Below are 24,961 nucleotides of genomic sequence, written 5' to 3'. Positions count from 1 at the left end.
TCTCCGTTGTTATGCAGCCTGAGGTTTTGATTTTTCTCAACTGACAGACTGATGCGAGCTACAATCTAGAAGATGGTAGAAGAAAAACGTATAAACATCTCGTGAAATGATAGGTCGAACTTACTACCGCAGTCGTCCGATTCGCAATGCGCAAGCACGTAGTGCGCACCACGTCTGTGGAAATCTGACAAGGCTGTCCCATCAAGACATTTGCATCAAGCAATGCCCAAGGAGTTGGCCCTCGCCGGTCTCGACATTCGTCCCGAGTAGAGTGGTGATAACACGCGATAACATAATCAAAGCTCAGTACCCCCTTGACTATTGGCTTTTCCGAGGGACTATCTGCTTTTCTTATTGAGCCGCGACAAAGTGAGGACACATGCGAGTGTTGTGACTATTGGCATCCAACATTCTCCAGCCAGCTCGGCAATGTTAGTCGAGTGGTTGTCAAAGCTGCCTGGCCATGAGACTTTGCATAGAGCAGGCCCCAACACAACCTGGCTGGGATGGATCGCCTAGTTGCCATTAGTCACCAAGAAATGAAACTAGGCAGGACAATCGACTATTTTGTCTATCGACTGCCATTCGTCGGATTCAAGACAGTTAGTTGCTTGACAATCAGGCCATGAGCACTCTGAAAGAGATTCTTAAGCAGTTACGCGAGGAAGTTCATCACGAGACATGGTTCGTTGACAACGACGCAACTCTTTGTCTTTTGACCAGCGGCAAAATGGTGACTGGTTGAGAGAAAAACTTGCACAACTCGGAAACAAACACCACGAGATGCTTCGGGCACGTTGCAACAAGAGCTTTGGGACAAAGGACACCGCTCCTACCGCTGTACTAGAGATATTCCTGCAGGGAGGATTCTGTCGCCGCATTCCTGTGCCTTTGACTGCTGGCAAGTATAGGAGCACAGAGTTGAAGGAGCGCATGGTCAATAAGTACCAGCCGCCCCGATATTTGAGGCAGCCAGTCATCCAGCCTCAGTTTCCATCGGTGGTTTGGAGCACGGCAGCAATCCTCGCAGTCTGGCGGACCGATCTGACGCGGAAAACAACCTTCAAGTATAAAGCAGACTGGATAATCTTGGCGCTTTGTGACGCACGCCACAAAATCGCCTTCATTTGCTTGTCGAGCACCTCCTGCAGGCCTCGGCCAAAGCAGCTGGAGCTTCAGGTGTAGGCAAGGCTTCTTCAGGGAGCAGTCAAACACAGCCTCAGTGCCAAAGACGGATGCATCAACGGCCAATGCTGAGACTAAACGTTGAGCCATACGTGCGGCTCTGGAACAGTGAATTAAGGGCCTATCGTAGAGGAAAAAGGTGTTGTAACCAAGCACTGGAACACCCGGAAAGGCCTGGGCTACATGCCTGGCCACTACAAAAATATATGCAAGCTGTGCACTCCACCGTAAAGGCACACAACCATCTTGGAACATTAAAACTCGCAGTAAACTGTTTCGGTTTCAAGGAGCAAACACCACAGACCGGCCACACCCAGCATGTTCTGCTGCGGCGTCCAGCGCTTCGTTTGCCTGGTCGAGCCTAAACACTTTGGTGTCGACAAAGTCCTTGCCGCGCGGAAACAGCCCCCGCTCGAGCAACTTGACAAACCGCGACACGTCGTCTCGCTCGTACATGACCTTGCCCCGCAGACAGAGACTGTTCATGACCACGGCATGGTCGGCAAAGTCCGTCGAGAAGCCCATCAGCGACACCCTGCCCTTTGGCCGCAGCGACCTGATGGCGCACCTCAAGTAGCAAGACCCCTCTGCCTCGGGCGGCGAAAAGTCCAGCACCGCGTCGATGGTTCCCAGCGCTCTCAGCTGCGCCGCGATCCCCGCCTCGTCATCCGTGATGCGCACCGTCTCGACCATGTCGTCCCTCCCCGGGTACCCCGCGGCGGCGTGCACCTTTAGCCGGGCCAGCTCCTGCTCGCTCCGGCCCATGGCGACGACGCGCGCCCCCATGGCCAGGGCAGTCAGCACGCCGGCGCCGCCGAAGCCGCCCGTGGCGGGCGCGATGACGACGGTCTCGCCGGGCTCGAGGCCGACGTCGCGCAGACCACCGTACGCGACGAGCAGGTAGCTCATGTAGGCGACGTCGGCGACCGAATAGCCGAGCTCGCGCGTCAGGCGCGGCTCGTCGAGGGGGTGGCAGTTCTCGAGCGGGACGGTAAAGTACTCGGCAAAGGCGCCGTCGCGGTACACCTCGTCGTTGACGCGGCGCGCGCCGGCGTCGCAGGCGGTCTGCGTGCCGACGAGGAACCACCCGTCGCCGTCGCGGGCGCGCACGTCGCAGTCGGCAAAGACGAACTGCCCGACCCGCAGCGTGGTGGCGTCGGCGCCCACGGCGGCTATGCGGCCCACCCCGCTGTAGCCGCCGGAATGTGGGGAGGCGATCTGTGGGTATTGGCGCGTGCCGTTGTATATGCCGCCCTGGTAGGACAGGATGGTGGCCGCCTCGACGCGGACCAGCGCGGTGCCCAGCTGTGGATTCCTCGGCGTCGGGACTGTTTTCAACTCGAGGCCCGTGGCCGTCGATGTGAAGACGAGGGCCCGATGCTGGGTGGGGACCTCGTCGGCTGCATCTTTGGGTGTGTTTGTTTCGGGGAGAGACACGAACGACACCCGTTTTGTTGTTGGCATGGTTATTTTGGTCGAGCCGCGAGTGACATCATCAATTTGCGGGAGCTATGGGAAAGTTTGGCATTAAAGAATTCGATGAAAGAATCCGGTTATTGTTTTGCAGATATCATGCTGAGATATACATCCCTGCTCAATCCCGCTTGATTATCTCTGGGCAAATCAGAGCATTGCAGAAGAGCAACCAAGTGATGTGTTGCATGTGCAACATTCGTGCAATTGAAGCTTCGAAGAGACCAAAAAGTCGGGGAACGAAAAGTCGCGCGAGAACAAGTGTTCGTTATCCGCCCATGAACCCTTTTGGCTTACTGCGAATTTAATTAAATCGGGGGCGCCGATCGGGACTGGCATCCGCTATGGTAGATCTGGATTTCGCCGTACCTGCGCAAGCAGCTGCAGCTAGATAGAACCCTAATCCGAAAGGGGGACCGACGTTGCGCATAGAGCATGCGAGGATGTTGGCTCGAGTACTATCCTGGCATACCAACAACCTGGTACTGAGCGAGATCGAGTGGAGATGATGTTCAGCATAAGGGTATTGCGACAGGGGCATGGTTTATAATGCCAATGCGAGATCGTCTATCTTGACTGGTCTACCTGTTCTCTTCACTCCTGCCCTCCTCTTTTCCTCTTTTCCTTTTGTCTTGCTATTTCTTTCCCAACTTGTTCTCTTAGTTATCCTTGATAACCGCGGGCTGCCATATTTTAATCGTTGAAAACCCTGGAATTTGCCTTCTAGTCTCAAAATGCATATAATCCACATTTCCAAGTTCATGGCGCTACTCGCCATCAGCACCATCGCCATTCCTACCCGAGGTCGCTCCGAGGTCGACAGCCGTGATGTGAACCAAGCCCAGACAGTCACCTCGGGAAGTTCCATTGCCCCCAGCGGTAGCGAAAAAAGGCCTGCTTGGAAAGCGGAATTTGCAGAGCAAATCGCCGAGGCGCAGCGCGACAAGAAGCCTTTCCAGTGTCCTCACTGCAAGGATGGTATCTCGAACCGGGTAGCACTGTATACGCATGTCAAAGCATTCCACGGAGACAAGCCTGTTTACTCGCTCAAAAACTACCACGATGAACGTAGATTCGATAGCTGAACGGGCAAATGGCGCTCGGAAGCCAGATCAACCGAAGAGAACAAGAAGGATAGGCTGCAAGACAATTCTTGAGCAGGGTTTCAATGCATATAGAGCAGAGATGCTTTCTATAGCGGGAGCATTGTGCGCGAGGGCTCTGGGACTTGGAGCAAAGGGAGAAAAAAGTTTGACCACTAAAGGAATCAATCGCCTTGTAAGAATACTGCTTGCACACAATGTTCTCCAGACACAAGCGATGTTCCTCAATCCAGTTGAACGCTCTCTAAAGAATAAGAATGGTCTTGGTCGGTGTCCACAAACAGCTCGTCAATAAATGACCAGTATCTCGCCCTTTCGAATACCTCCCGCCCTAGCAGTGATGTGGTGTTACGATCAAGGTATCGGGGTAACCTGTTCTTATGGTAAAGTACAGTGGGTTGAAGCAACTGAGCGTCTGACTGGGTAACTGGGGTTCTCAATGACTGGGGGTGAAGTTATGATCGTTCTCAAGTAAGTATTGAGGTTAACTAGAGTTTGATTGCTGCTAAGCAATCCTAGAATCGAATCTATCTACATGGTAATGAGCGTGCCTTATATAGACTATGTTCCGAATGTGATCTCTCCTGAAAGGTCTCTGATCTTAAAGACTCCCCAGGGTCTCTGGAGATCAGGTTGTGATCTTTGAGATCATCCCTTGTCCGTTTGAGATCAACTGTCTTGGCAGTCACGTGCTGTCACGTGGCTTTGTCCTTACGTAATCCCTGTTCTGCCGGTCGGTGACTTTTTCTGGGCGAGTGTCGTCAGGAGGGGCACGACCCCACCTGGCCTCCCTGGTACCGGCCCAACTGTCTGGTCGTAACATCAGGTCTCCTCTCCTTTGGCCAAGTCCCTTTGGCCTTTAAGTAGTCCGTACTCCCTTGATCCCTGTTCTGGTTTTCCTTCCTTCCTGGCTAACTCTCTTGCGCCATGTCTAGTCGTGTAGCCAAACCAAAATCTGGTCGCTCGTCGACAGAGCGTCGTTCTGCCCTTCTTTCTTCTTTGCTTTTGTCGACGGTGGAGATGGCTGCTTGTTCTGCTTGTGAGTCGAGGGGAATACCCAAATGTGCGGTTTCTCCTCAAGATTCCTCTCGGTGTGTCGAGTGTTTGCGGTCGAACCGTTCGGGGTGCGATGTCCTTGGAATTTCGCCTGCTCAGCTTCGCAAGATTGGCCAACAGCATGCCAAGCTGGAGGAGGAGCTAGAGGCTGCGGAGGAGGCTCGTCGCCGGGCGGACGAGAAAGTTCGTTTGGCCGATGCGAAGGTCGAGCGTCTTCGCAAACAAAAGAAGATGTGGTTTGAAAAAATGATGCGAGCTGTGTCTCGCGGAATTGATGACTTGGAGGAATTGGATCGGGTGGAGCGTGAGGAGGCGGAACAGGAGGAGCGTCGACGATCAGCCGAGGTCCTGCCTGAAGTGTCCTTGGAGTCGCTTCTTCCGGATTCCAATTTTGTCTGGGATTCGACTTTCCCGATGGGTCCTCTGAATCCTTCGTTGTTGGATGAGATGAATGTTCTTGCGCAACATTCCGTTGGTACGTCGTTTTTCTGGTGTTTTTGTTTTGTGTTGCATACTGATCGTTTCTTTGTAGGTTCGTCTGGTGGTATGGTTTCGAGTCCTGGTCGGCCCTTAACTTCTGGGAATGGTAGGTGGTGCTTTCTTAGGTCGTCCTCTTTTTCTTGGCTGACTTGCTCGCAGATCCAACTCCTGATAGTATTGGCGGAGCGGTTCCTGGCAATTCTAGAGGTGGTTGAGGGGTTCCCAAGTGTTTTCTTCGTGTCCATAGTTTTCCCATTTAACAAGGTACTCTGTTTTGCCGTGGTTTCGTCTGTGGTCGAGTATTCGTTCAACGTCGTAGGTTTGTTCTGCGTCGATCTCGATCGTTTCTTGTGTGCTGGTGCCGTGTGGTGCCGGTTCCAGTAGTGATACGTGAAATGTGGGGTGAATTTTCATGGTGTCTGGTAATAACAGTCTGTAGTTGGTGTCGCTGATTTTCTTGCTGATTTTAAAAGGTCCAAGCTTCTTAAAATCGAGCTTGCTGTTAGGTCGTTGTGTTTTGATATTGCGTCGAATGAGGTAGACGCTATCTCCCTCCTTGAAGGATGGTCCCTTCATCCGATGCTGATTGGCGTATTTCCTTATTCTTTCTCGTACGAACTCTAGTTCCTGCTGGAGTTCTTTGTGTAGTTGTCGTAACTCGCTCGCTTGTTTATCGGCTCGCGGTGCCGTAGTTGTGGTTCTTGGTTCTCCGTACGCTGTAGGGTTGAATCCATAGTTGGCGTAGAACGGGGTTGTCTTGGTACTTTCGTTTTCTGAGCTGTTGTAAGCGAACTGTGCTGTGGGTAACAACCGTACCCAATTGTCTTGCTTGTGGTTCACATAGCATCTTAGGTATTGTTCCAGTGTTTGGTTGGCTCGCTCTGTTTGTCCGTCCGTCTGTGGGTGGAATGCTGTGGATAGCTTGTGGTCTGTTCCTAGCTGTTCCATCAGGGATTTCCAAAATCTTGATGTGAAGAGCTTGTCTCTGTCTGTGATAATGTTTTCTGGAAGTCCGTAATTGCTGACAATCACTCGTAGGAAGGTGTAGGCGATTTCTTCGGCGTTGCTGCTTTCTTTATATGGTAGGAAGTAGGCGTATTTGGTAAGCTTGTCCACTATAACCAATATGCTGTCGTACTTGGTCTTAGTGAGTGGTTCTTCTAAAGGTGGTAACTTGACGATGAAGTCCATTGTGATGGTCTGCCATGCCTTGCTGGGGGCTGATAAGGGTTGTAGGAGTCCGTAAGGTCTGTGTCTTGCGGACTTGCTCTTGGCACAAAGTTCGCAATCCTTAATGGCTTCTCGTACTTCTTGTCGTGTTCCTTGGAAGTTGTGGTGTTGTTTTAGCCGTTTCCATGCCTTGGAAATTCCTTGGTGTCCGTGGGCTTTGTTTCCGTGGATCTTCCGTATCTCTTCTGGTGTGGTTACCGTATTTGTTGTCATAAGGCTCCGGTGTGCTGGTAGAAGGTTTCCGTTTCCGTCTGTGGTGAGGATAACCCGTGTTTCCTCTGGCACTATGTTCTCGTGATCTGGTCTTCGGCTGAGGGCGTCGGCCCTGCCGTTTTCTGTTCCTTTTCGGTAGATGATCCTAAAATGGAATTCTGACAGGAATTCTGACCATCTGATTTGTCGTTTGTTCAACATTTTACTAGTGGTAAAGTGGGTCAGGTTTTTGTGGTCCGTGTAAACTAACACCTCGTGTTTAGTTCCGGATAACTGTGGTTTCCATTCTTCAAATGCTCGAATGATGGCCATAAGCTCTTTGTCGTGAATCTGGTAGTTGAGTTCTGGTCCATGTAGTTTTTGTGAGAAGAAGGCACAAGGATGCAACCGTCCTTCTTCGTCTCGCTGACTGAGTTGTCCTCCGATCGCATAGTCCGATGCGTCGGTCTCGACTTCGAAAGGTTTCGTTGGGTCTGGTATCTTAAGGATTGGTTCTCTGGCTACTGCGCCTCGTAGCTGTTCAAAGGCCTGTTGTGTTTGTTCCGTCCACTGGAATTCTAGGTCCTTCTTGGTCATGTTGGTCAATGGGGTGGCAATCGCGCCGTATCCCTTGATGAACCTTCTGTAAAAGTTCACGAATCCGAGGAATGCCCGAACGTCTCTTACGTTCTGTGGTTGAGGCCATTCCTTTACTGCTTGGATTTTCGATTCCTCCATCCTAATTTCTCCAGGAACGATAGTGTATCCTAGGAAGTTGACTTGCTTGCTGTGAAAGAGACACTTCTCGGGCTCAACTAAGAGCTTAGCGTCTTGTAGCTTTTTTAGGACGGTGTGAACGTGTTGCTTGTGTTCTTCCAACGTCTTGGAAAAGACAAGGATATCGTCCAGGTAGACAACGACGAAAATGTCTAGGCATTCCCTGAGAACGTGGTTAATCATGGTTTGGAAGGTTGCTGGGGCGTTGGTGAGGCCGAAGGGCATCACTAGGTACTCGTAATGTCCTCGTCGGGTGCGGAACGCTGTTTTCCATTCTTCGCCTTCCTTCATGCGGATCAAGTTGTATGCTCCTTTGAGGTCTAGTGTTGTAAACCACTGTGCTTGATAGAGCATGTCTCGGAGTTCTCCTATTAGTGGGAGTGGGTAGCAATTCTTTATGGTGATGTCGTTTAATTGTCTGTAGTCCACGCATAGTCGTAATTTTCCGTTCTTCTTTGGTACGAAGAGGATTGGGTATCCTGCTGGTGATGTTGATGGTCTGATGTAACCTTTCTTGAGGTTCTCTGCGAGGTACTCATCTAATACCTCCATCTGTGTTGGGTTCAAACCGTATATCTTGTGGAATTTGGGCTGTGTTCCTTCTTTCAATGGTATCTCGTGGTCGAACGGACTATGCTCAGGTAGTCCTGTTTCGAGTTCGGGGCTGAATAGTCGTCCATACATCCGGTATTCGGCCGGGATATTGTCGATCAATGTGGTAAGGTTCGATCGTTCTTCGCTCATGGATAGTCGCGATCCTTCCGATGTTGGCTCCAGGCGTGGCTCGCTTTTCCTCAATAGCGCCATAATTTTTTGTTGATTTCGCTCCTGTGCCCTACGCTCGTTGCGTGAAGTCCGTTTCTCGGATTTTCCTTCAGAGGCTAACGGCTCTTCCCATTGGACTTGGCCGGTTGTCCAATCTATCCGGGGGTTGCTCCTTCTGAGCCAGGGGATTCCTAATATCACGTCTTTGTCCCCTATCTCCGTAATGTCTAAGGTGATTTGTTCCTTTCGTCCATAGCTCTCCATCCAGAGGTGTACGGTCTCTGTTTCGATGGTGCTGTTCCCGTATGAAACTGCCTCTCCTTCCACGGTCTGCAACTGGTATGGTTCCTTCTTTTGCTGCCAAGGTATCCGTCGTTTCGCTACGACCCTTGGTGAGATGTAGTTGCCTTGTGCTCCACTGTCGAGGAGTGCTCGTATGGGTCTGCCATCGAGTCGTATGTCGAGAAATATGTGTTCGTGTGTTGCTATCGTATCCTGTGTAGCGTTCAGGGTTCTTTGTTCCGTTCCTGTTGTCGCCGTTCGGTGCCCTGTGCCGTCTGGCTGTCCTAGTTTTTTGACTTGCTGGACTCGCGTCGTGGGTCCTTGTTTTTCTTGTCCCTGGGTGTGCGGCTACTTCTTGTTTCGACTAGGTCAAATGGGTGTTTCGCTGGCACGGGTGTCTTGCGTGCGTTCGTGGTTATCTCGTTGTCTCGTACGTTGGGGTTCCACACAATTCTGGTCATTGGTGCAGGTCCTGGTTGCCGTGATTTCTGTTCGTGCCAGGCCTGTGCTTTGGCTAGCATATATACTCTGTATACGCTTCGGGTGCACTTATACCATGGGAACTGTTTCTGGTTGCAACACGCCATGGGGTAGTTGTCGTTAGGTGTGAAGATTGCGGCTGGCTCAGTGTTGAGTCTTATCTTAATTTCCCAATTTGGTAGGTCGGTTGTGGTATATACTTCGTGAATGCCTGTTGCTTTGCGTCGTCGTGGGAAAAAGTTGTGGACTATCTTCCTGCTTAAGTGGAGTCCACAGTTGTCTCGGAAGCATTCTGCCCAAAAGATCTCTGCGTGTTGAGGGTGTTTGGTGTCCAAGGTCGGGTGGTCTCCAAAAGTTGCATTGACTGATCCTGTAGGATGTCGGATCTGTGCCTAAAGTGGCAATCCGGGAAACTGTACTGATTGGTCGTCTCGGTATAAGTCGATATGCTTCTTTTCGTATATGTAGGGGTTGTTTTCCCTTGCTGCGTTGTACTGGCTCGAGGGCATGGTCTCTTCCTCGCTGGACTCTTCCTCGGAATCCTCGCTTGATTCTTGTGTTGAGGACTGATTGGTTGTCCTGATGTGGTGGGTTTGTCCCAAAGGTTCCTCATCCGATTCTCCGGAGGCATCCGAGTCCGTGAGTTCGGGTAGTTGGGTCTCTTGTCGGTGTAGCTTCGTTGGTTGTCCTGTCCCTAGGGGTACTCGGTTTCCTACTGCTAGGGTTCGAGTGCCTCGGGGCTTCTGTGGGTACCATCCTGCGTCGTTTTTGGAGCTGTTGTGTACCATGCAATTGTTATCGTAGCAGGTGGTCCAGCTCATCGTGCTGTGTTGGTCAGGCCGTAGTTGCTGGTGATTGGTGGCATTAAGTCCTCGTGGTTTTTCGGTCTTGCCCCTAAAATCAGGGATATCTTCCTGGTTTCTTGGGCAGTTTCTGGCGATGTGCCCTGTCTTGTCGCACTTGAAACACTTGCCACTCTTGGGGTCTTTACGGGGCTTCTTGTGTTGTGTGGCACTAAGGTCCATGGGTCCACTGTGGGTACCATAAGCTGTACTGTAGGTCTGGGGTGCCATGTGACGAGGCTGCTGCCATCCACCATTGTTTCTGTGGTATGTGGGTTGGGGGTGTTGGTACTTGCGTCCCGTGTTGGCTTGTCGAGTCGAGGTGACGAACATTCGCTGTCCGCCTTGTTTTTCCTGTCGGCGTTCGTAAATCCGGTTGTCAAGTTTGATGGCAAGTTCGACGTACTCGAGGAAATCCTCGGGTCGGTCGAGTTTGGATACTTCGTCTTTTACTTCTGACTTCAGTCCCTGGTAGAACTGGAGGATCTTGGTTTCTTCGGTCATGTCCAGCCTTGTTGCTAGCCTTCTGAATTCGGCTGCATAAGCGGAGGCTGACTTGGTTTGTCGTAGGTTGGCCAAGTCTCGTTCGGTCTGTCGTTTCTCATCGGGTTCCTGGAATAAGGAACGGAGGGTGCGTTCATACCCTGCGAAGGTTGAGAAAATGTCGGTGACTTCTTGGCGTCGTTCTTCGGGGGGTACATCAAGCCATTCCTGCAACAGAGGCTCGAACCAAGACAAGGCTCGTCCTCGGAGGAAGGTGGCCGCGTGTACCACTTTTTCTGTTTCGCTGCGGAAAGTTTCCAAATGGAATGCTTGGTAAGTGCGTACCTGTACGAGGTACCCTTTAAGTTGTCCAGGTGTGCCATCGAATGTGGCTGGGGGGTTAAGCTTGAGTCTCTCGCGCCCATCAAGAGGGGTTGAGGTAACGTTAGCACTGGCTCGAAGAGCCTGGAGTTCCTCTTGGAGTTGGGTTGCGCGGAGCGTCTGTTCGTGGAGCTCCTGGTTGGTCCTAGCAACCTGCCTGCGGAGCTGGTCTTCCTCGTCCTCACTATCGCTATCATCCTTGGGCCGAACAGGGGCCTTCTGGGCCGCCTTGCTGCTCGTAGCCGGGGTGCTGGGGGTGTTGTTCTTGGACGTCTGGGAAGACATGTTGTCGGATACTGCTCGGTATGCTTCAAGGCAAAGTACTGAACAGGAGCAATCAAAATGTTACGATCAAGGTATCGGGTAACCTGTTCTTAGGGTAAAGTACAGTGGGTTGAAGCAACTGAGCGTCTGGCTGGGTAACTGGGGTTCTCAATGACTGGGGGTGAAGTTATGATCGTTCTCAAGTAAGTATTGAGGTTAACTAGAGTTTGATTGCTGCTAAGCAATCCTAGAATCGAATCTATCTACATGGTAATGAGCGTGCCTTATATAGACTATGTTCCGAATGTGATCTCTCTTGATCTGTTTGATCTGTGATTCTCAACTGAGATTCTACAGATCATAGAGATCCATTCCCTTGGCCGTCACGTGAGGTCACGTGAGATCTCGTGGCCTTGTCCTTAGGTAATCGTTGTTCTGCCGGTCGGTATCTCTTTTGGGCGAGTGTCGTCAGGAGGGGTGTGACCCCACCTGGCCTCTCTGGTACCGGCCCAACTGTCTGGTCGTAACAAGAACCTGCGCTAGTCACAAACCTGGTACGCATGATGTATATAAGCAGAAATCGCAAATTTTTACAGACTTTTTCTTTGATTGCGAGGATAGCCTACCTTGACTAAATTTTGCGTATGTATTTATTTTTAGCATGTATATTACAACTTACAGCCTTTCCGTCCGTTGAAAACCGCCCATGGACTTATAAGATGTGCACTGCAGGAAACACTCCGGTTGTTAACAGTTTACGGCCACCTTTCTCTTTCACCAGTAGCCATCATTTCAGCGGACTTACAAACTTTTAATATTATTTCATCATCGTCACTTGGTTGTGAACGATTATTTTAGCTACAATGTATCCCACTAGCAAAAGCTATACTATTTTCCTGGCCTGTTTGACCTGGTTGACCTTATTAGCCGAAGGTGCTTTAATAGCAAAAACACCCGAGATTTCGCGCCTTGCCGGGAAAGAGCTGGAAACACGCTCCGTCTTACTTACTAAACGGCACCGTTTTGACAAAAGTTGCACCAATGACCAGCTTACACAGTTGGATGAGCAGATAAAAAGGTACTGTAAATTGTAAAAGCTCAACGAGGATAGTTCATACCATACATGCTAACATTTGACCGTGGCACACTTCCAGGGCAAAAAGCCTTGCTTGGGCCGGAGTGAAGATCATAGACAAGAATCCAAATTCAGTCCGTGAATATTTTCGAATGAACAGTTATCAGAGAACCCAGCAGATAAGAACATTCTTATTCGACAGTAGGGTCGCACTTAACAACGAGCGAAAGGAGGTTTTGATAAGCTGCAAACCTTTACGCCAAAGTGACTGCACAGATGGCCACCCTACTGCTGTGGATGAGGGTCGCGACACATTGGTAGTATGTCCCAAATTTTGGGGGCCACCGCCAGCTGGCTCCACCGACGGATCCGACTTTCAATCTGTCGCTTTATTAAAGGGGGTTCTACAGCTTCAATTCGGTAATTACCTGCTCAATACTCTCTCTACCTCTCCAAGCTGCCTTTGGATGCTAACTTCGGCTTGTAATATACAGTCAGAGGGTCAGAACACAAGCACCCAAGGTAAGTGACATCATCTGGTTCTGCTCATGAACCTTTATGCTAACAAATGAACAGGGAAAATGTGGATACCATGGCTTCGTTTTCCGTCATGGCCAGGAGCCAGTTGGATGCAGATCTCGCTCGCGAAAAAGCCGAATACGATGAGCTATGCCGAAAAGTCAAAGGTGGCTTCACACGCTGCAAGAACAAGCTGCCATTTGTATCCAAGTCAAAGGAACCCAAGTCGTAGTCAAAGCCCCATAAGGCCCGACTCGGGTAGCTATCCAAGAGGCACTTATTCTTTGGGGTGGTTGCTCCATATCAAGAAACAAGAGAGAGTTACCTCTCGACAACTAGGCGCACAAAGTCCGTGGGTTTAAGACAGTACCGCTCTTCAAGCTGAATCGTTATGTAAAGACTGGACATTCAAGACTTATTTTGTCGACGTGAAGTGGTATAATGGGTTTTCTGTTTGGCACCGGGATAGGTCCAGATGAAAGTAGGCAAGGCTTAGCGTGGAAATAAAAAAGAGGCAGCACAGCTGCTTACGTTTAGTACAGTAGAGTATGACTTGCGGGGCATCCGAGGCATTCTAGACCCGTGCCAGACCGTTCTAGTTCAGTAGGCGAGTGGCGCATATTTGTGGGCCGCCTCTGGAACAGCCACAAGTAAACCCGACTGGCCAGCGCCTACCTACCGTGCCTTGGCTTGATTTGTCAACGGTTTTTACGGCGGGCATGAGTGGCACAGTAAATCCCTGGCAGCGCGAATGTGTTGCTAGGATCCCTTCCACCCGGGCGATCAACCCCCGGACCACTCTCGACACAATCTTGTTGGTTTTGTAAAAAGAGCCACCGAGCAGAAATGCACATCGACTTGGACCGCCAAATGCAATCATGGACCTGTGGCGGTGGCATCGGAAAAGGTGGATTTCCCAGCGGGGGATCGGAATGCAGAGACGATCGTATTGCCGGAGGTGGTGGAGCCGCGGAGGATGCGGATGCGTTGGCGGCAGGGGCTGTGGCGCTATGATAATCTCATATCAAAAGGAAGCTTGACTTATTTTATCATCATCATCTCGCTACACGAGGTGTCCATCGTCTTCGAGGATCCCGACAAGTGTGTTCTCCATCCCATATTGGCTTGGCCCCGCCCGATGTTCACGCCTTGAAGCCATGCTGATGCGGTAGCGAGGATATGCGGTCCATTGTAAAGGAGTAGCACAGTTGGTCAGGTGGGTGGAGGGCCCAGCAACTCGACGAGCTTAAAAGTCTGTCTTGTCGTGCGTCCAGGGGGCTTTGACAAAGACGGCCACCAGAGCGCGAAGGACCGAGGTGGCCTCGGCCATGCTCGTAGATCGGTTTTGTCGGCCTTCCATTTGTTCAGAATTTGGGGGAGAGTGGACACGCGATGCACTGGGCCGCCTGCTACAATGACTTTCAAGGATTCCCTGTTGTTCCAATGTTCCAATAATAATGCAGAGATCAACTTTCTTAGTACTTGGAATTTCATGACGGCCTGGTAGGCAGACAACCTTTACATTATAGATTGACAGAGGGTGGTTTCGATTTGGAGCTTGGGAGCCTTGTGATGTCCAGAGCGTATAGTTACGTATTTTTGCTAGTGGTCGAGGTGCTTCTGTCAGTTCCGTCCCATTGCAAGGGGTCATACCACTGTCAGACATACAAAGCGATGGGGAAACCAAGGACGGTCACTGCTCCTTTAGCAAAACTAGGCCATAAATCGTTTATATAATGTTACAATTACTCATCATCGTCAAGCAAGAACAAGACGCATGCTATGGCGCGGCTTGTCACTTTGTGGTGGTTTGATGACTCTCGCTAGTCCCACCCTCGTCTATCTCATGAATAACCCAGTCGATCTGGGAGTCCTTTCTACTATTTTCCTCGGAGATGCCAAAATCCAGGCTTCCATGGTACTCGTCCCCACTGGCACCTCTGGTGTGTGAGCTGATCGCGTCGAGCTCCAGATGGTCGTCCGCCGGCGCCCCTGAAAACATTTCTCCAGACCCAAAGTGGGCGTTGGACGACGACGCGGTCAGGCCGAAGCTGCTCTGGTTTCTGGTGTGACGACTGCCACCGCCGTGGCCTCCGGTGGCGACGTCGGTGTTGCAACGGGCATCCTTGGAGTACCCGGCGTTTGATGGCCTGCCGTACTTGGACTTCATGGTCGTAATGCTCGTCAGGCCTTTGAAGATGGGCCGTATCAGGGGCCCAAGGGTGGGCAGACAGCCGGATATGATGCCGCTGCTGATCTCGATGATGTTCCAAGCGATGCCATCCCCGAGCGTGTCTGTCGTAGACGTGTTAGTCCAAGTCTGTTGTTTTCGGCCAAGAGGCCATTTCTGCCAAAAAGGAGTACTTGCATGAATTGTCATCATTGTTGTAGCCCAAAAAGATGACGAAGCGATAGATGCTCGTAAAGACGACATATGAACCGAGCAGGAAGATGATGGTCAAAAACACCCTCTGCGTCCTGTTCATGTTGAGCCGCCAGACCTGGGGCAGCGGGAGCAGGAGGATGCAAATGTCCAGGAGGATCACGGGCACGCTGACGCACAGCTGCGTCAGGAACAGGTCGATGCAGCCCCCCTGCAGCCACGGCTTCCACAGCTTCTCCTGCGGCAGGCACTGGAATATGGCGCAAAAGGTGCACGCGACGTTCCACCCCGTCGAGATGCCGCCGAGGATGAAGCCGTACTTTCGAACCGTCGGGGTCGGGAAGATGCGGAAAAATAGAAACAGCAGGGCAATCTTGAACATGTTGACGCCTGTAAAGTACAGGATCTCTGCGCCGATGAGCGCCTTGTTCATGGCGGCCAGCTGGTCGTAGGTCAGAGACCCCGTGTGCAAACCCACGCCAATGTTGATGACTAGCGAGAGGAAAACGTTAGCTTGTTGGTCAGTTGTCAAGGACCCAAGGTTTACTTGGCAAAAGTCACAAAGCGATGGGCGTAACAAGGACATCTCACGGGCAATATTAATGGCCATGTTGCCATACAGCAACAATAGACAAACCACAGTCAGCCAGTCGTCCACCATGATTGCCGCCCCTTGCCTCCTCCGGGCCAAGAAGCGCATGGCGACGACGACGGTGGCAAAGACGGTGAAGCCTATCGTCAAGCCCAGGGATCGTTGCCTGGTGTCTTGGGAAAGGTCCTGCGTGGCTGCAACATTCTTCAAGTGCTGCATGTACTCTTCTCTCGCAAGCGTCTCATCGTATCTGCGGAAGAGGGTTGGCATTTTTCAGGCCTCGACGGTACTTTCCTGGAGCAGGTTCAGAAATGCGATTGATTTAGGCGCGATCGGCCAGGGCGAGATCGACAATTCAATGACGAGAATTCCAAACAGCTGCCTCGCGGGTTATCTTGTCGAACCTGCCATAACCAGTGGCAAAGGGGTCGATCGGCCTTGATATCAGGCAAAGCAGACCCTGGATTTGAGCCACACACTGTTTCTTCTCCAGATCACGGTAATTTCTCTGGATTTTGTCGTCGTTTGGGTATGGATTGTGCTACCTGTAACCTAGGGATGGTGTCCCAGCTGCCTAGGGGCTTTTCTTTCGCGGACCTCGAGCTCCGTACTCCGTAGCTCAAGCTGCTCAACGATGTGGACCATATTCAGCTGTAGGAAATTCGTAGTGCTCTGGGGGCGTTTCAGAGCTGAGCTCGGGTTGCTTTTGATTATTCGGGGGGCCTATGCCGAACCAGTGGCAGAAGCAAGAGTTGCTTCTTTTCGCAGAGTTTGCCTCCCTTTTCTTGCGCATGTGATTTGCGAAAAACAAATCCTTCATACGGAGAGGAGGTGATTTGTTAGATGTCGATTGTTTTCCATAACTTGGTGCTGGAGATTGTCGTAAATGACATCTGCCCAGTCGTATTTCACAGGAAAGCAAGCAGATGCAATGTCCACGAGAGGGACTGAGGCTGGCCATTATTATAAAACAAGGTTCCCGCCGGGGGAGTTTACATTTACTCGCCCTCGGCTACTGCAACATACCTAGGTTCCTTACATTACCCCTCGACCTTCTGCAAGTCTAGACCTTACTTTCCCCTGCATGCTGCACACCTCCGCTGCGGCACAAGAAGAAAAGGACGACATCAGCTACTCGGCAAGGACCTCGGTCTATTCATAGATCGGCCAATTGCAATTGCCGTGTCGACACTCGACCGAATTTGTCCTACCCCATTGCAGCAATCCAAAGATATTGTTCAAAAGTCCCTTGAAAAAAAAAGTCATGTCGACCACCACAATTGTCATCATCCCAGGGGCTTGGCAAAAGCCTGTGGCGTGGGACCGCTTCATCCGGGAGCTAGAGGCCGCCGGCCACAAAGCCATTCTGGTGTCCCTCCCCACAGTTGGCGGCACGGAGCTGCCGCTCAAAAGCCTCGAGGACGATGTTGCCGCCGTCCGCGGCGTGCTAGCGCGCCTGGCAGAGGAAAAGCGCGATGCGCTGCTGCTCTGCCACAGCGCGGGTGGTTTGGTCGCGAGCAGTGCTGTCGAGGGCGTGGGGAATGTGGCTGGAGTCGTTTACGTCACTGCTTTCATGGTGCCCAGGGGTAGGTCGCTGCTTGACATGATGGGCGGACGGCCTTTTGATTGGATGGAGGTGTTGGTAAGTCCCTCCAATAAGCTTGCTCCGGCCCTTCTTCCGTCTGCATGGGTTGTTTTTTTTTCTGCAGCTCGACGGTTCAGCAACTGATTGGCTGACGCACTGGGCAATGTTGAAAATCTTCCCAGGAGGACCGCGTGCTGGCCAATCCCGCGCTATTGCCGCAGGTGGCTTTCAACGATCTGGACGGCCCGACACGAGATGCGGCAATCGAGGATATGACCCATACTTCCATAAAGCTCTTCTCCAGCCCTTGCACCTACGAGCCTTGGTCAAACGGCGTCAAGTGTGGGTTTGTCTTTTGCTCCGAGGACAACGCTGTGCCGCTGCCGATCCAGCAACAAATGGCTGCACAGCTTGGACCTGATGCGATTACTGCGACGGTCAAGGCTGGACACTGTCCATTCGTCAGCATTCCCCACGAGCTACTTGATGCGGTTGAGAGTGTCTCTCGTCGCTTGCTCTAGGCCCTCGAAGCTTCCACAGCGGCTAGACTAGTCTGGGGGCTAAATGGGTGAACCGTTACTAAAGCACCCTGGATTGTATACAAGTCTGAACATCAAAAAGGTGCCGATGCTATATAATCTACTCACTCAACCCACAATCTCCTCCATGCTTGCCTCTTTCTCAGAATTCCTTGGTGGCCCGCCAGCCGGCAGTTTGAGGGTTGTGGATCGTTTCCTCGGATAGGTCTTTTGTTTGCACGCGTACCTCGACGCAGCGACCGTGTCTCCTCCCCGTGCATTATTTTATATGTCGGATGAACCGAGCACTGCTGTTTCCGGGCCTGGCGACGGCAAGAGTCCCCCGGCTAGGACCAACCAAGGTTTATCGCTTTTTGTTGGTTTTTAACCCTCGCATTCGTCGCATCTTTGCCGCCTCGTCCAATGAGGCTATTGCCAACTGCACTGTCCGCGCTGCTGCCGTACGTTGTTAAATATCAGTACGAAGATGGGACAACTCTCGCGGTCTATTAAAAATAGTCCCGAAACAAGCGGAAGAACCTGAACAACAATGTTCCCATCCCCAGATAGACACTGATTACAATCATTCTGTCTACAGCCAGTCTGCCGTGACTGGACGTTAGGCGTGTTGCTGAGAGCTGCGAACATTCGCGGCCCATCTCGTCATGGCGTTCGGCTGTCTGATACTTGGGTGTAAGCTTTCCACTGAGAATGAAACGCTGAGAATCACTGATTGTATGAATTTGTATCCATCCTCGAACTCTTTACCATTTCTTCCACTAGGAAACCATGGGCGAGTCATCGATTGATATCAAGCACATGGCCATCGGTACTTTTGTCAGTGACCGCAAACATTGTCTGATGGGGAAAGCTATTTGCAAGCATGTGGTCCAGCAGGTCTACTGCCTCACCTGAGCGAGCGCTTCCATACTCTCAAAGCTGCGACCTTGCCCGCCGCCCCAGTGCAATCACAGTACAACCATCAGGATCCAGGCCTTGGCCTTGTTTTTGTCCGTGTTCCTGTTCTGTGCTGTGCAAGTCAGCAGTCCCCATTATATTCAGAGATAACCGCGTCGTCGTCTCTGTAACAAGGCGACGTGGCACCTGTTTTCTCACGGCGACATGACCTGTGTTACTGCTGGCTGCCTTGACGAGCAACAGGCTGACTCGGGCGAAAAGGACAACTCCAAGGGACTATGCTGGCTAGTAAGCAAAGGTCGAATCAACGGGTTTAATCATTCACTCGCGCCATTAGATAGCCAGCCCCATAATCATTGACGTGGGCGATATTACCGTTCCCCAATCGGCGAGGCTGAGGACGTCAAAGCTCAAGTGGATGACCTTGTTGTCCGCATTACCCAGGACCTCCAATCATTGGAGCACCCGCTGTCAGATATTGAAACTTTCAACACTGTTTAGGAAATCTTCGATCGGTAGTTCCTTCAGTCTCGTGCTGCTCATAAAAGACCCAATGGAGAGGACGCTTTAGACCATGAGCAGTTCAGGCGGGCAGGCCCATGCGGGATTAATAAAACCACAAAACGTAGTATCTTAACTTATGTGTGACTGAGCGGCCTCTCCTAATCGGAAAGTCCTATAAGCCTGGGCCTCTGATTCGATGAATTGAGTCGTTTCAAATTGGTTTCATCGTCACAATACCACACTTCCAAAATCCAAAGTCGGATAGGGGCTTATAATATCTATTACAAGCTCGTTGGGTTAGTCAAGCAAGGGAAGAGAAACTTGACATGTTACAGTGTAACCCCAACCCAGAATGTGTTTGATTTCCGTTGTCGTGGCTATTTCAAACGACGTACCGGCATTCATTTCTAATTTCGCTGAATCGGTCCAAGAGATCTAAAATTCAAATCAAGTACCCTACTCGCACAACAATGTGTCAGGCTGCCACTGCCAGCTAGTGCTACATTTGATGCTTCTTTTTTCCAAAAGGGACTAGATCGAGCCGCGTAGGAAGTGTGCGCCAAGAGTATAAATTACCCATGCCGCCAAGCCCAAGTACGAAAGCCCTTATGTTACGATCAAGGTATCGGGGTAACCTGTTCTTGGGGTAAAGTACAGTGGGTTGAAACAACTGAGCGTTTAACTGGGTAACTGGGGTTCTCAATAACTGGGGGTGAAATTATAATCGTTCTCAAATAAATATTAAAGTTAACTAGAATTTAATTGCTGCTAAACAATCCTAAAATCGAATCTATTTATATGGTAATAAACGTGTTTTATATAAATTATATTCCGAATGTAATTTTTCCTGATTTGTTACAAATCGCAAAAATCATTTCCCTTAATTTGTTATAATCCTTTAATAATTATTAAAATTACTTTTTTGGCAATTACGTAAGGTTACGTGATTTTTTTTTATATAATCCTTTTTCTGCCGGTCGGTGATTTTTTTGGGCGGGTATCGTTAAAAGGGGTATAACCCCACCTGGCCTCCCTGGTACCGGCCCAATTATTTGGTTGTAATATTAGGTTTCCTTTCTTTTGGCCAAATCCCTTTGGTTTTTAAATAATCCGTATTTTTTTAATCCCTGTTTTGGTTTTTTTTCCTTTTTGGCTAATTTTTTTGCGCCATATTTAATCGTATGGCCAAACCAAAATCTGGTCGTTCGTCGACAGAATATCGCCACGCCCTTTTTTTTCCCTATTATCGACGGATACCGTTAAAATGCTTTTTTGCAATTTTTACCGTGCCAAAGGCGCAACGTTTTATTAAATATTTTTTTAGGATTTTGTTCGTTATATGGAATATATTTGTTCCAATTGTTTTGGGTATAATATATTGGGTTTGTCCGCTATTTAAATCCGTTATATTAATTGTTAATATTCGAAATTGGATGCGGAAATCGAGGCGTTTAAAAAGCAAATTTATATGCAACAGGCGAAATTATTTCGTTTGCAAAAATAAAAAAAATTGTGGTTTAAAAAGATAATGCGAATTATATTTCGCGGAATTAATAATTTGGAAAAATTGGATCGGGTGGAATATAAAAAGGCGGAATAGGAGAAACGTCGACAATTAGCCGAAATCTTGCCTAAAATATCCTTGGAATCGTTTTTTCCGGATTTTAATTTTGTTTGGAATTCGATTTTCCCGATAAGTTTTTTAAATTTTTTATTATTAAATAAAATAAATATTTTTGCGCAATATTCCGTTAATACGTCGTTTTTTTAATATTTTTATTTTATATTGTATATTAATTGTTTTTTTGTAAATTCGTTTGGTAATATAATTTCGAATCCTGGTTGGCTTTTAATTTTTGGAAATGGTAAATAATATTTTCTTAAGTCGTCCTTTTTTTTGGTTAATTTATTTGCAAATCCAATTCCTAATAATATTGGCGGAGCGGTTCCTGGTAATCCTGGAAATGGTTAAAAAATTCCCAAATATTTTTTTTATATTTATAATTTTCCCATTTAATAAAATATTTTATTTTGCCGTAATTTCGTCTGTAATTAAATATTTGTTTAATATTGTAAATTTGTTTTGCGTCGATTTCGATCGTTTTTTATATATTAGTACCGTATAATGCTAATTCCAATAATAATACGTAAAATATAAGGTAAATTTTTATGGTATTTGGTAATAATAGTTTATAATTGGTATCGCTGATTTTTTTACTAATTTTAAAAGGTCCAAACTTCTTAAAATTAAATTTGCTATTAGGTCGTTATATTTTAATATTGCGTCGAATAAAATAAACGTTATTTTTTTTTTGAAAAATGGTCCTTTTATCCGATATTAATTGGCGTATTTTATTATTTTTTTTCGTACAAATTCTAATTTCTGTTGGAATTTTTGGTATAATTTTCGTAATTCGCTCGTTTATTTATCGGCCCGTAATACCGTGGTCGTAATTTTTAGTTCTTTATATATTATAGGGTTAAATTTATAATTGGTATAAAACGGGGTTATTTTAATATTTTCGTTTTTTAAATTGTTATAGGCGAATTATATTATAAATAATAATTGTACCCAATTGTTTTATTTGTAATTTATATAATATTTTAAATATTATTCCAATATTTGGTTGGCTCGTTTTATTTGTCCGTCCGTCTATGGGTGGAATATTGTGGATAATTTATAATTTGTTCCTAATTATTCCATCAGGAATTTCCAAAATTTTAATATAAAAAATTTATTTTTGTTTATAATAATATTTTCTGGAAGTCCGTAATTGTTAACAATTATTTGTAGGAATATATAGGCGATTTTTTCGGCGTTGCTGCTTTTTTTATATAATAGGAAATAGGCGTATTTGGTAAATTTGTCCACTATAACTGTTAATAACAATGGTGCTAACAGGGGATATAGGGGTAAACCCTAGGTGCGGCGTGGTAAATAACCAGTGCTAAAAGCGCTGAATAATAGGTAGAAATGCACTATAATTTTGGTACTGATAAATAATTGGTTGGGGGAGATTTTGCTTTATTTCCCTTACATACTCTCCGACATCGAAGTGGGGGTCCGCACGCCAGAAAAGGTTCCGGTGCCGCGAATGAATTTCCGAAAAACTAATTTGTATGGGTTTTTGAAAAAACACCCTCATTTGCATACAAACCATCTCTGGGTTTGCATTTAAACGTTAACTTGGTGAAATTTTCAACCCGGTACAGGGTAGCTGACTCGCAGGTGCAGGGTGGGTATTAAACCCGGTACAGGGTAGCTAACCCCACTCGCTGACCTTTAAATTGCATTCCTGCATTAACAAAGTAACGGAATTCCACCATTCCCCACTCCACTTCGGCACTAAATAAAGTTGGCTATATACAAATAAAAGTGGGCTTATTACATGCAAAATAATGCATATAATTAACAATAGGAAAATTCCGAAATATATTTTATTAAATATAATAGTTTATAATATTAAACCTTAAAAGAGTATATAATTTAATCCGCATAAAAAAAGGCGAAAAGTGGAAAACAACGTTTCGCACCCGACGAAAATATTATAAATACCTAATAATGTTTTTCGGTCTTACCAACGCCCCAGCAATTTTCCAAATTATAATTAATTACGTTTTTAGGGAATATTTAAATATTTTCGTCGTTATTTACCTGGATAATATTTTTGCTTTTTCCAAAAAGTTGGAAAAATATAAATAATACGTTTATATAATTTTACAAAAATTGCAAAACGTTAAATTTTTAATTGAATCCGAAAAATATCTTTTTTATAATAAGCAAATTAATTTCCTAGGATATATTATCGTTCCTGGAAAAATTAGGATGGAAAAATCGAAAATCCAAACGGTAAAAAAATGGTTTTAATTATAGAATGTAAAAGATATTCGGGCATTTTTCGGATCCGTAAATTTTTATAAAAGGTTTATTAAAAAATACGGCGCGATTACCACCCCATTAACCAATATAACCAAAAAATTTTTAAAATTCCAGTGGACGGAATAAATATAATAAGTTTTTAAATAATTACGAAACGCAATAACCAAAAAACTAATTTTCAAAGTCCCAAACCCAACGAAACTTTTCGAAATCGAAACCGACGTATCGGATTATGCAATTGGAGGATAATTTAATTAACGAAACGAAAAAGGCCGGTTGCATTTTTGCGCCTTTTTTTCACAAAAATTATATAAACCAAAATTTAATTACCAAATTTATAATAAAAAGTTTATAATTATTATTCGAATATTTAAAAAATGGAAACCACAGTTATTGTCACGGGCAGGCAGGGCGGACAGGTAGGTGCGGGCGATCAGGTAACAGGACAGAGTATATTGGCTATCTAGTCTTCCAGGTACAGGGTAGCAGGTGGTTGTTGACGAAGACGTAGCTCGAGGAGCTACATATCGGAGACTGCAGAGATTTCGCGTAGATATACGCGCGCGAGGCGCTCGGCCCTCGCGCCTTCACGTGACAGGGGTCATGACTAAGCGACAGCCCAGTGGCTGTCCTTCAGGTCTGTGACAGTATTCCCCCCTTCCAGGCCGAGCTCCGTCACGGCCGGGGCCCGGGCTTATGGGGGTATCGACGGTGGAAATTCTTTACCAATTGAGCAGCGTTTTCCAGGTAATCGGCAGGTTCAGTCGTGGGTTCGCTATATCCAGCCCAACGGACGATATATTTCAGCCGGCGGCCTCCTCGGCCGCGGGTTTCCCAAAAGGAGTCGAGGATCTCTTCGACTTCGTATTCTCTCTCACCTTCCACTTCCAAATGGGGTGGCGGTGCAGGTTGTTGGCCCGGCAGGGGCTCAACGTCAGCAGGTTTTAGTCGGTTTATATTGAAAACAGGGTGTACTCTCATAGACGACGGCAGGTCCAAACGGTAGGCGTACGGGCTAATCACTTCAGAAATTCGGAAGGGTCCCAAGTTCTTCCAATCCAGTTTCTTCTGCGGGCGGGCGGTCTGGATGTTCCGTGCGTCTAACCATACATATTGGCCGACGGTAAGCCGGCGGGCCGGGGTACGGTGTCGGTTCGCCTGTTCTTCGTAACGGGCTTGGGCGGCGGTCATTTCGGCGCGGGCTTGTTCCAGAATGGCTTCCATTCGGGCGGCTAGCTTTTCGGCATCCCGCTGGGCGGGCAAAGGCTGGTTCAGGGGTACCGGCTCGAATCCCATGCGGGGATGGAATCCGTAAGTCGCGTAAAACGGGGAGGTTCCGGTGGTCTCGGACTTGTGGGAGTTGGCTGTGAATTCGGCGAGGGGAAGCCAACTTTCCCAATCATCTTGCAGGTAGGCCACATAAGCTCTCAAATATTGTTCCAGGGACGCGTTAAAACGCTCGGTCTGTCCGTCAGTCTCGGGGTGGTGAGCAGTGGATAGCAGGCTGTCGATTTTCAAACGGGTTGTCAGGTGTTTCCAAAACTTCGACACGAATTGGGTGCCTCTATCCGAAACTATCGTCAGGGGCAACCCGTGTAGTTTCCATACGTGGTGTAGGTACAGGTTGGCGGTGTCCTCGGCATTGCAGGTCCCTTTACAAGGGACGAAGTGTCTCATTTTAGTCAGGCGGTCTACGACCACTAGGATGGCGTCGTGGCCGTTGCTTTGCGGCAAATGTGTGATAAAATCCATCGACAGGTGTTGCCATGAGCGTTCAGGAGTGGGCAGGGGTCGCAGGAGGCCCTGGTGGCCTTCGCGGGACGGGTTGATTCGGCGGCAGGTCTGGCATTTCTTTACCCATAATGATACGTAATGTAGCATTCCGGGCCAGTAATATTCTCGGGACAGCAGGTCGTAGGTTTTTGCTTTGCCGGGGTGACCGGCGACGGGGGAGTCGTGGCAGCGGCGCAGGATCTCGGCTTTCAGATTATTCG

General features: G+C 48.4%; 9 protein-coding genes across 9 annotated transcripts; 6 read left to right on the top strand and 3 right to left on the bottom strand.

Moving 5' to 3' along the window:
- Positions 1–783: 783 nt before the first annotated feature.
- On the top strand, positions 784–1,185 carry MGG_16387 (uncharacterized protein; the record flags this gene model as incomplete). Its single annotated transcript, XM_003710336.1, has 1 exon — positions 784–1,185. The coding sequence occupies one exon, from the start codon at positions 784–786 to the stop codon at positions 1,183–1,185; it is 402 nt and encodes a 133-aa protein (XP_003710384.1).
- Positions 1,186–1,196: 11 nt separating this feature from the next.
- On the bottom strand, positions 1,197–2,860 carry MGG_05519 (alcohol dehydrogenase). The gene has a single exon (XM_003710335.1). The coding sequence runs from the start codon at positions 2,647–2,649 to the stop codon at positions 1,468–1,470; it is 1,182 nt and encodes a 393-aa protein (XP_003710383.1). The 5' UTR covers positions 2,650–2,860; the 3' UTR covers positions 1,197–1,467.
- Positions 2,861–3,305: 445 nt separating this feature from the next.
- Positions 3,306–3,828, top strand: MGG_05518 (uncharacterized protein). Its single transcript, XM_003710334.1, has one exon. It carries the CDS (start codon positions 3,393–3,395, stop codon positions 3,741–3,743), a length of 351 nt encoding a protein of 116 aa, XP_003710382.1. The 5' UTR covers positions 3,306–3,392; the 3' UTR covers positions 3,744–3,828.
- A 994-nt stretch (positions 3,829–4,822) lies between these two features.
- MGG_16386 (uncharacterized protein) lies at positions 4,823–5,391 on the top strand (the record flags this gene model as incomplete). The annotated part of the gene is made up of 3 exons (XM_003710333.1): positions 4,823–4,852; positions 4,917–5,288; positions 5,350–5,391. The coding sequence occupies 3 exons, from the start codon at positions 4,823–4,825 to the stop codon at positions 5,389–5,391; spliced, it is 444 nt and encodes a 147-aa protein (XP_003710381.1).
- A 6,176-nt stretch (positions 5,392–11,567) lies between these two features.
- Positions 11,568–13,156, top strand: MGG_05515 (uncharacterized protein). The gene is made up of 5 exons (XM_003710332.1): positions 11,568–11,635; positions 11,726–12,071; positions 12,148–12,488; positions 12,563–12,590; positions 12,645–13,156. Exons 2-5 carry the CDS (start codon positions 11,857–11,859, stop codon positions 12,817–12,819), a joined length of 759 nt encoding a protein of 252 aa, XP_003710380.1. The 5' UTR covers positions 11,568–11,635; positions 11,726–11,856; the 3' UTR covers positions 12,820–13,156.
- A 1,107-nt stretch (positions 13,157–14,263) lies between these two features.
- MGG_05514 (uncharacterized protein) lies at positions 14,264–15,942 on the bottom strand. Its single transcript, XM_003710331.1, has 3 exons — positions 15,562–15,942; positions 15,028–15,462; positions 14,264–14,882 (listed from the first exon to the last, which is right to left on the bottom strand). The coding sequence occupies exons 1-3, from the start codon at positions 15,830–15,832 to the stop codon at positions 14,383–14,385; spliced, it is 1,206 nt and encodes a 401-aa protein (XP_003710379.1). The 5' UTR covers positions 15,833–15,942; the 3' UTR covers positions 14,264–14,382.
- An 870-nt stretch (positions 15,943–16,812) lies between these two features.
- Positions 16,813–17,887, top strand: MGG_13101 (uncharacterized protein). The gene is made up of 2 exons (XM_003710330.1): positions 16,813–17,204; positions 17,330–17,887. Exons 1-2 carry the CDS (start codon positions 16,827–16,829, stop codon positions 17,666–17,668), a joined length of 717 nt encoding a protein of 238 aa, XP_003710378.1. The 5' UTR covers positions 16,813–16,826; the 3' UTR covers positions 17,669–17,887.
- A 50-nt stretch (positions 17,888–17,937) lies between these two features.
- Positions 17,938–18,580, top strand: MGG_16385 (uncharacterized protein; the record flags this gene model as incomplete). The annotated part of the gene is made up of 2 exons (XM_003710329.1): positions 17,938–18,126; positions 18,449–18,580. The coding sequence occupies exons 1-2, from the start codon at positions 17,962–17,964 to the stop codon at positions 18,578–18,580; spliced, it is 297 nt and encodes a 98-aa protein (XP_003710377.1). The 5' UTR covers positions 17,938–17,961.
- Positions 18,581–22,007: 3,427 nt separating this feature from the next.
- MGG_16384 (uncharacterized protein) lies at positions 22,008–22,470 on the bottom strand (the record flags this gene model as incomplete). The annotated part of the gene is made up of 3 exons (XM_003710328.1): positions 22,008–22,066; positions 22,130–22,198; positions 22,356–22,470. Coding segments are annotated over 3 exons (243 nt in total), but the record flags the coding sequence as incomplete, so codon positions are not given.
- Positions 22,471–24,961: the final 2,491 nt, after the last annotated feature.

Source organism: Pyricularia oryzae, chromosome 1, assembly GCF_000002495.2.
Source record: "Pyricularia oryzae 70-15 chromosome 1, whole genome shotgun sequence".
Lineage (NCBI taxonomy): Eukaryota > Fungi > Ascomycota > Sordariomycetes > Magnaporthales > Pyriculariaceae > Pyricularia > Pyricularia oryzae.
This window is presented reverse-complemented; position numbering and strand designations above follow the sequence as displayed.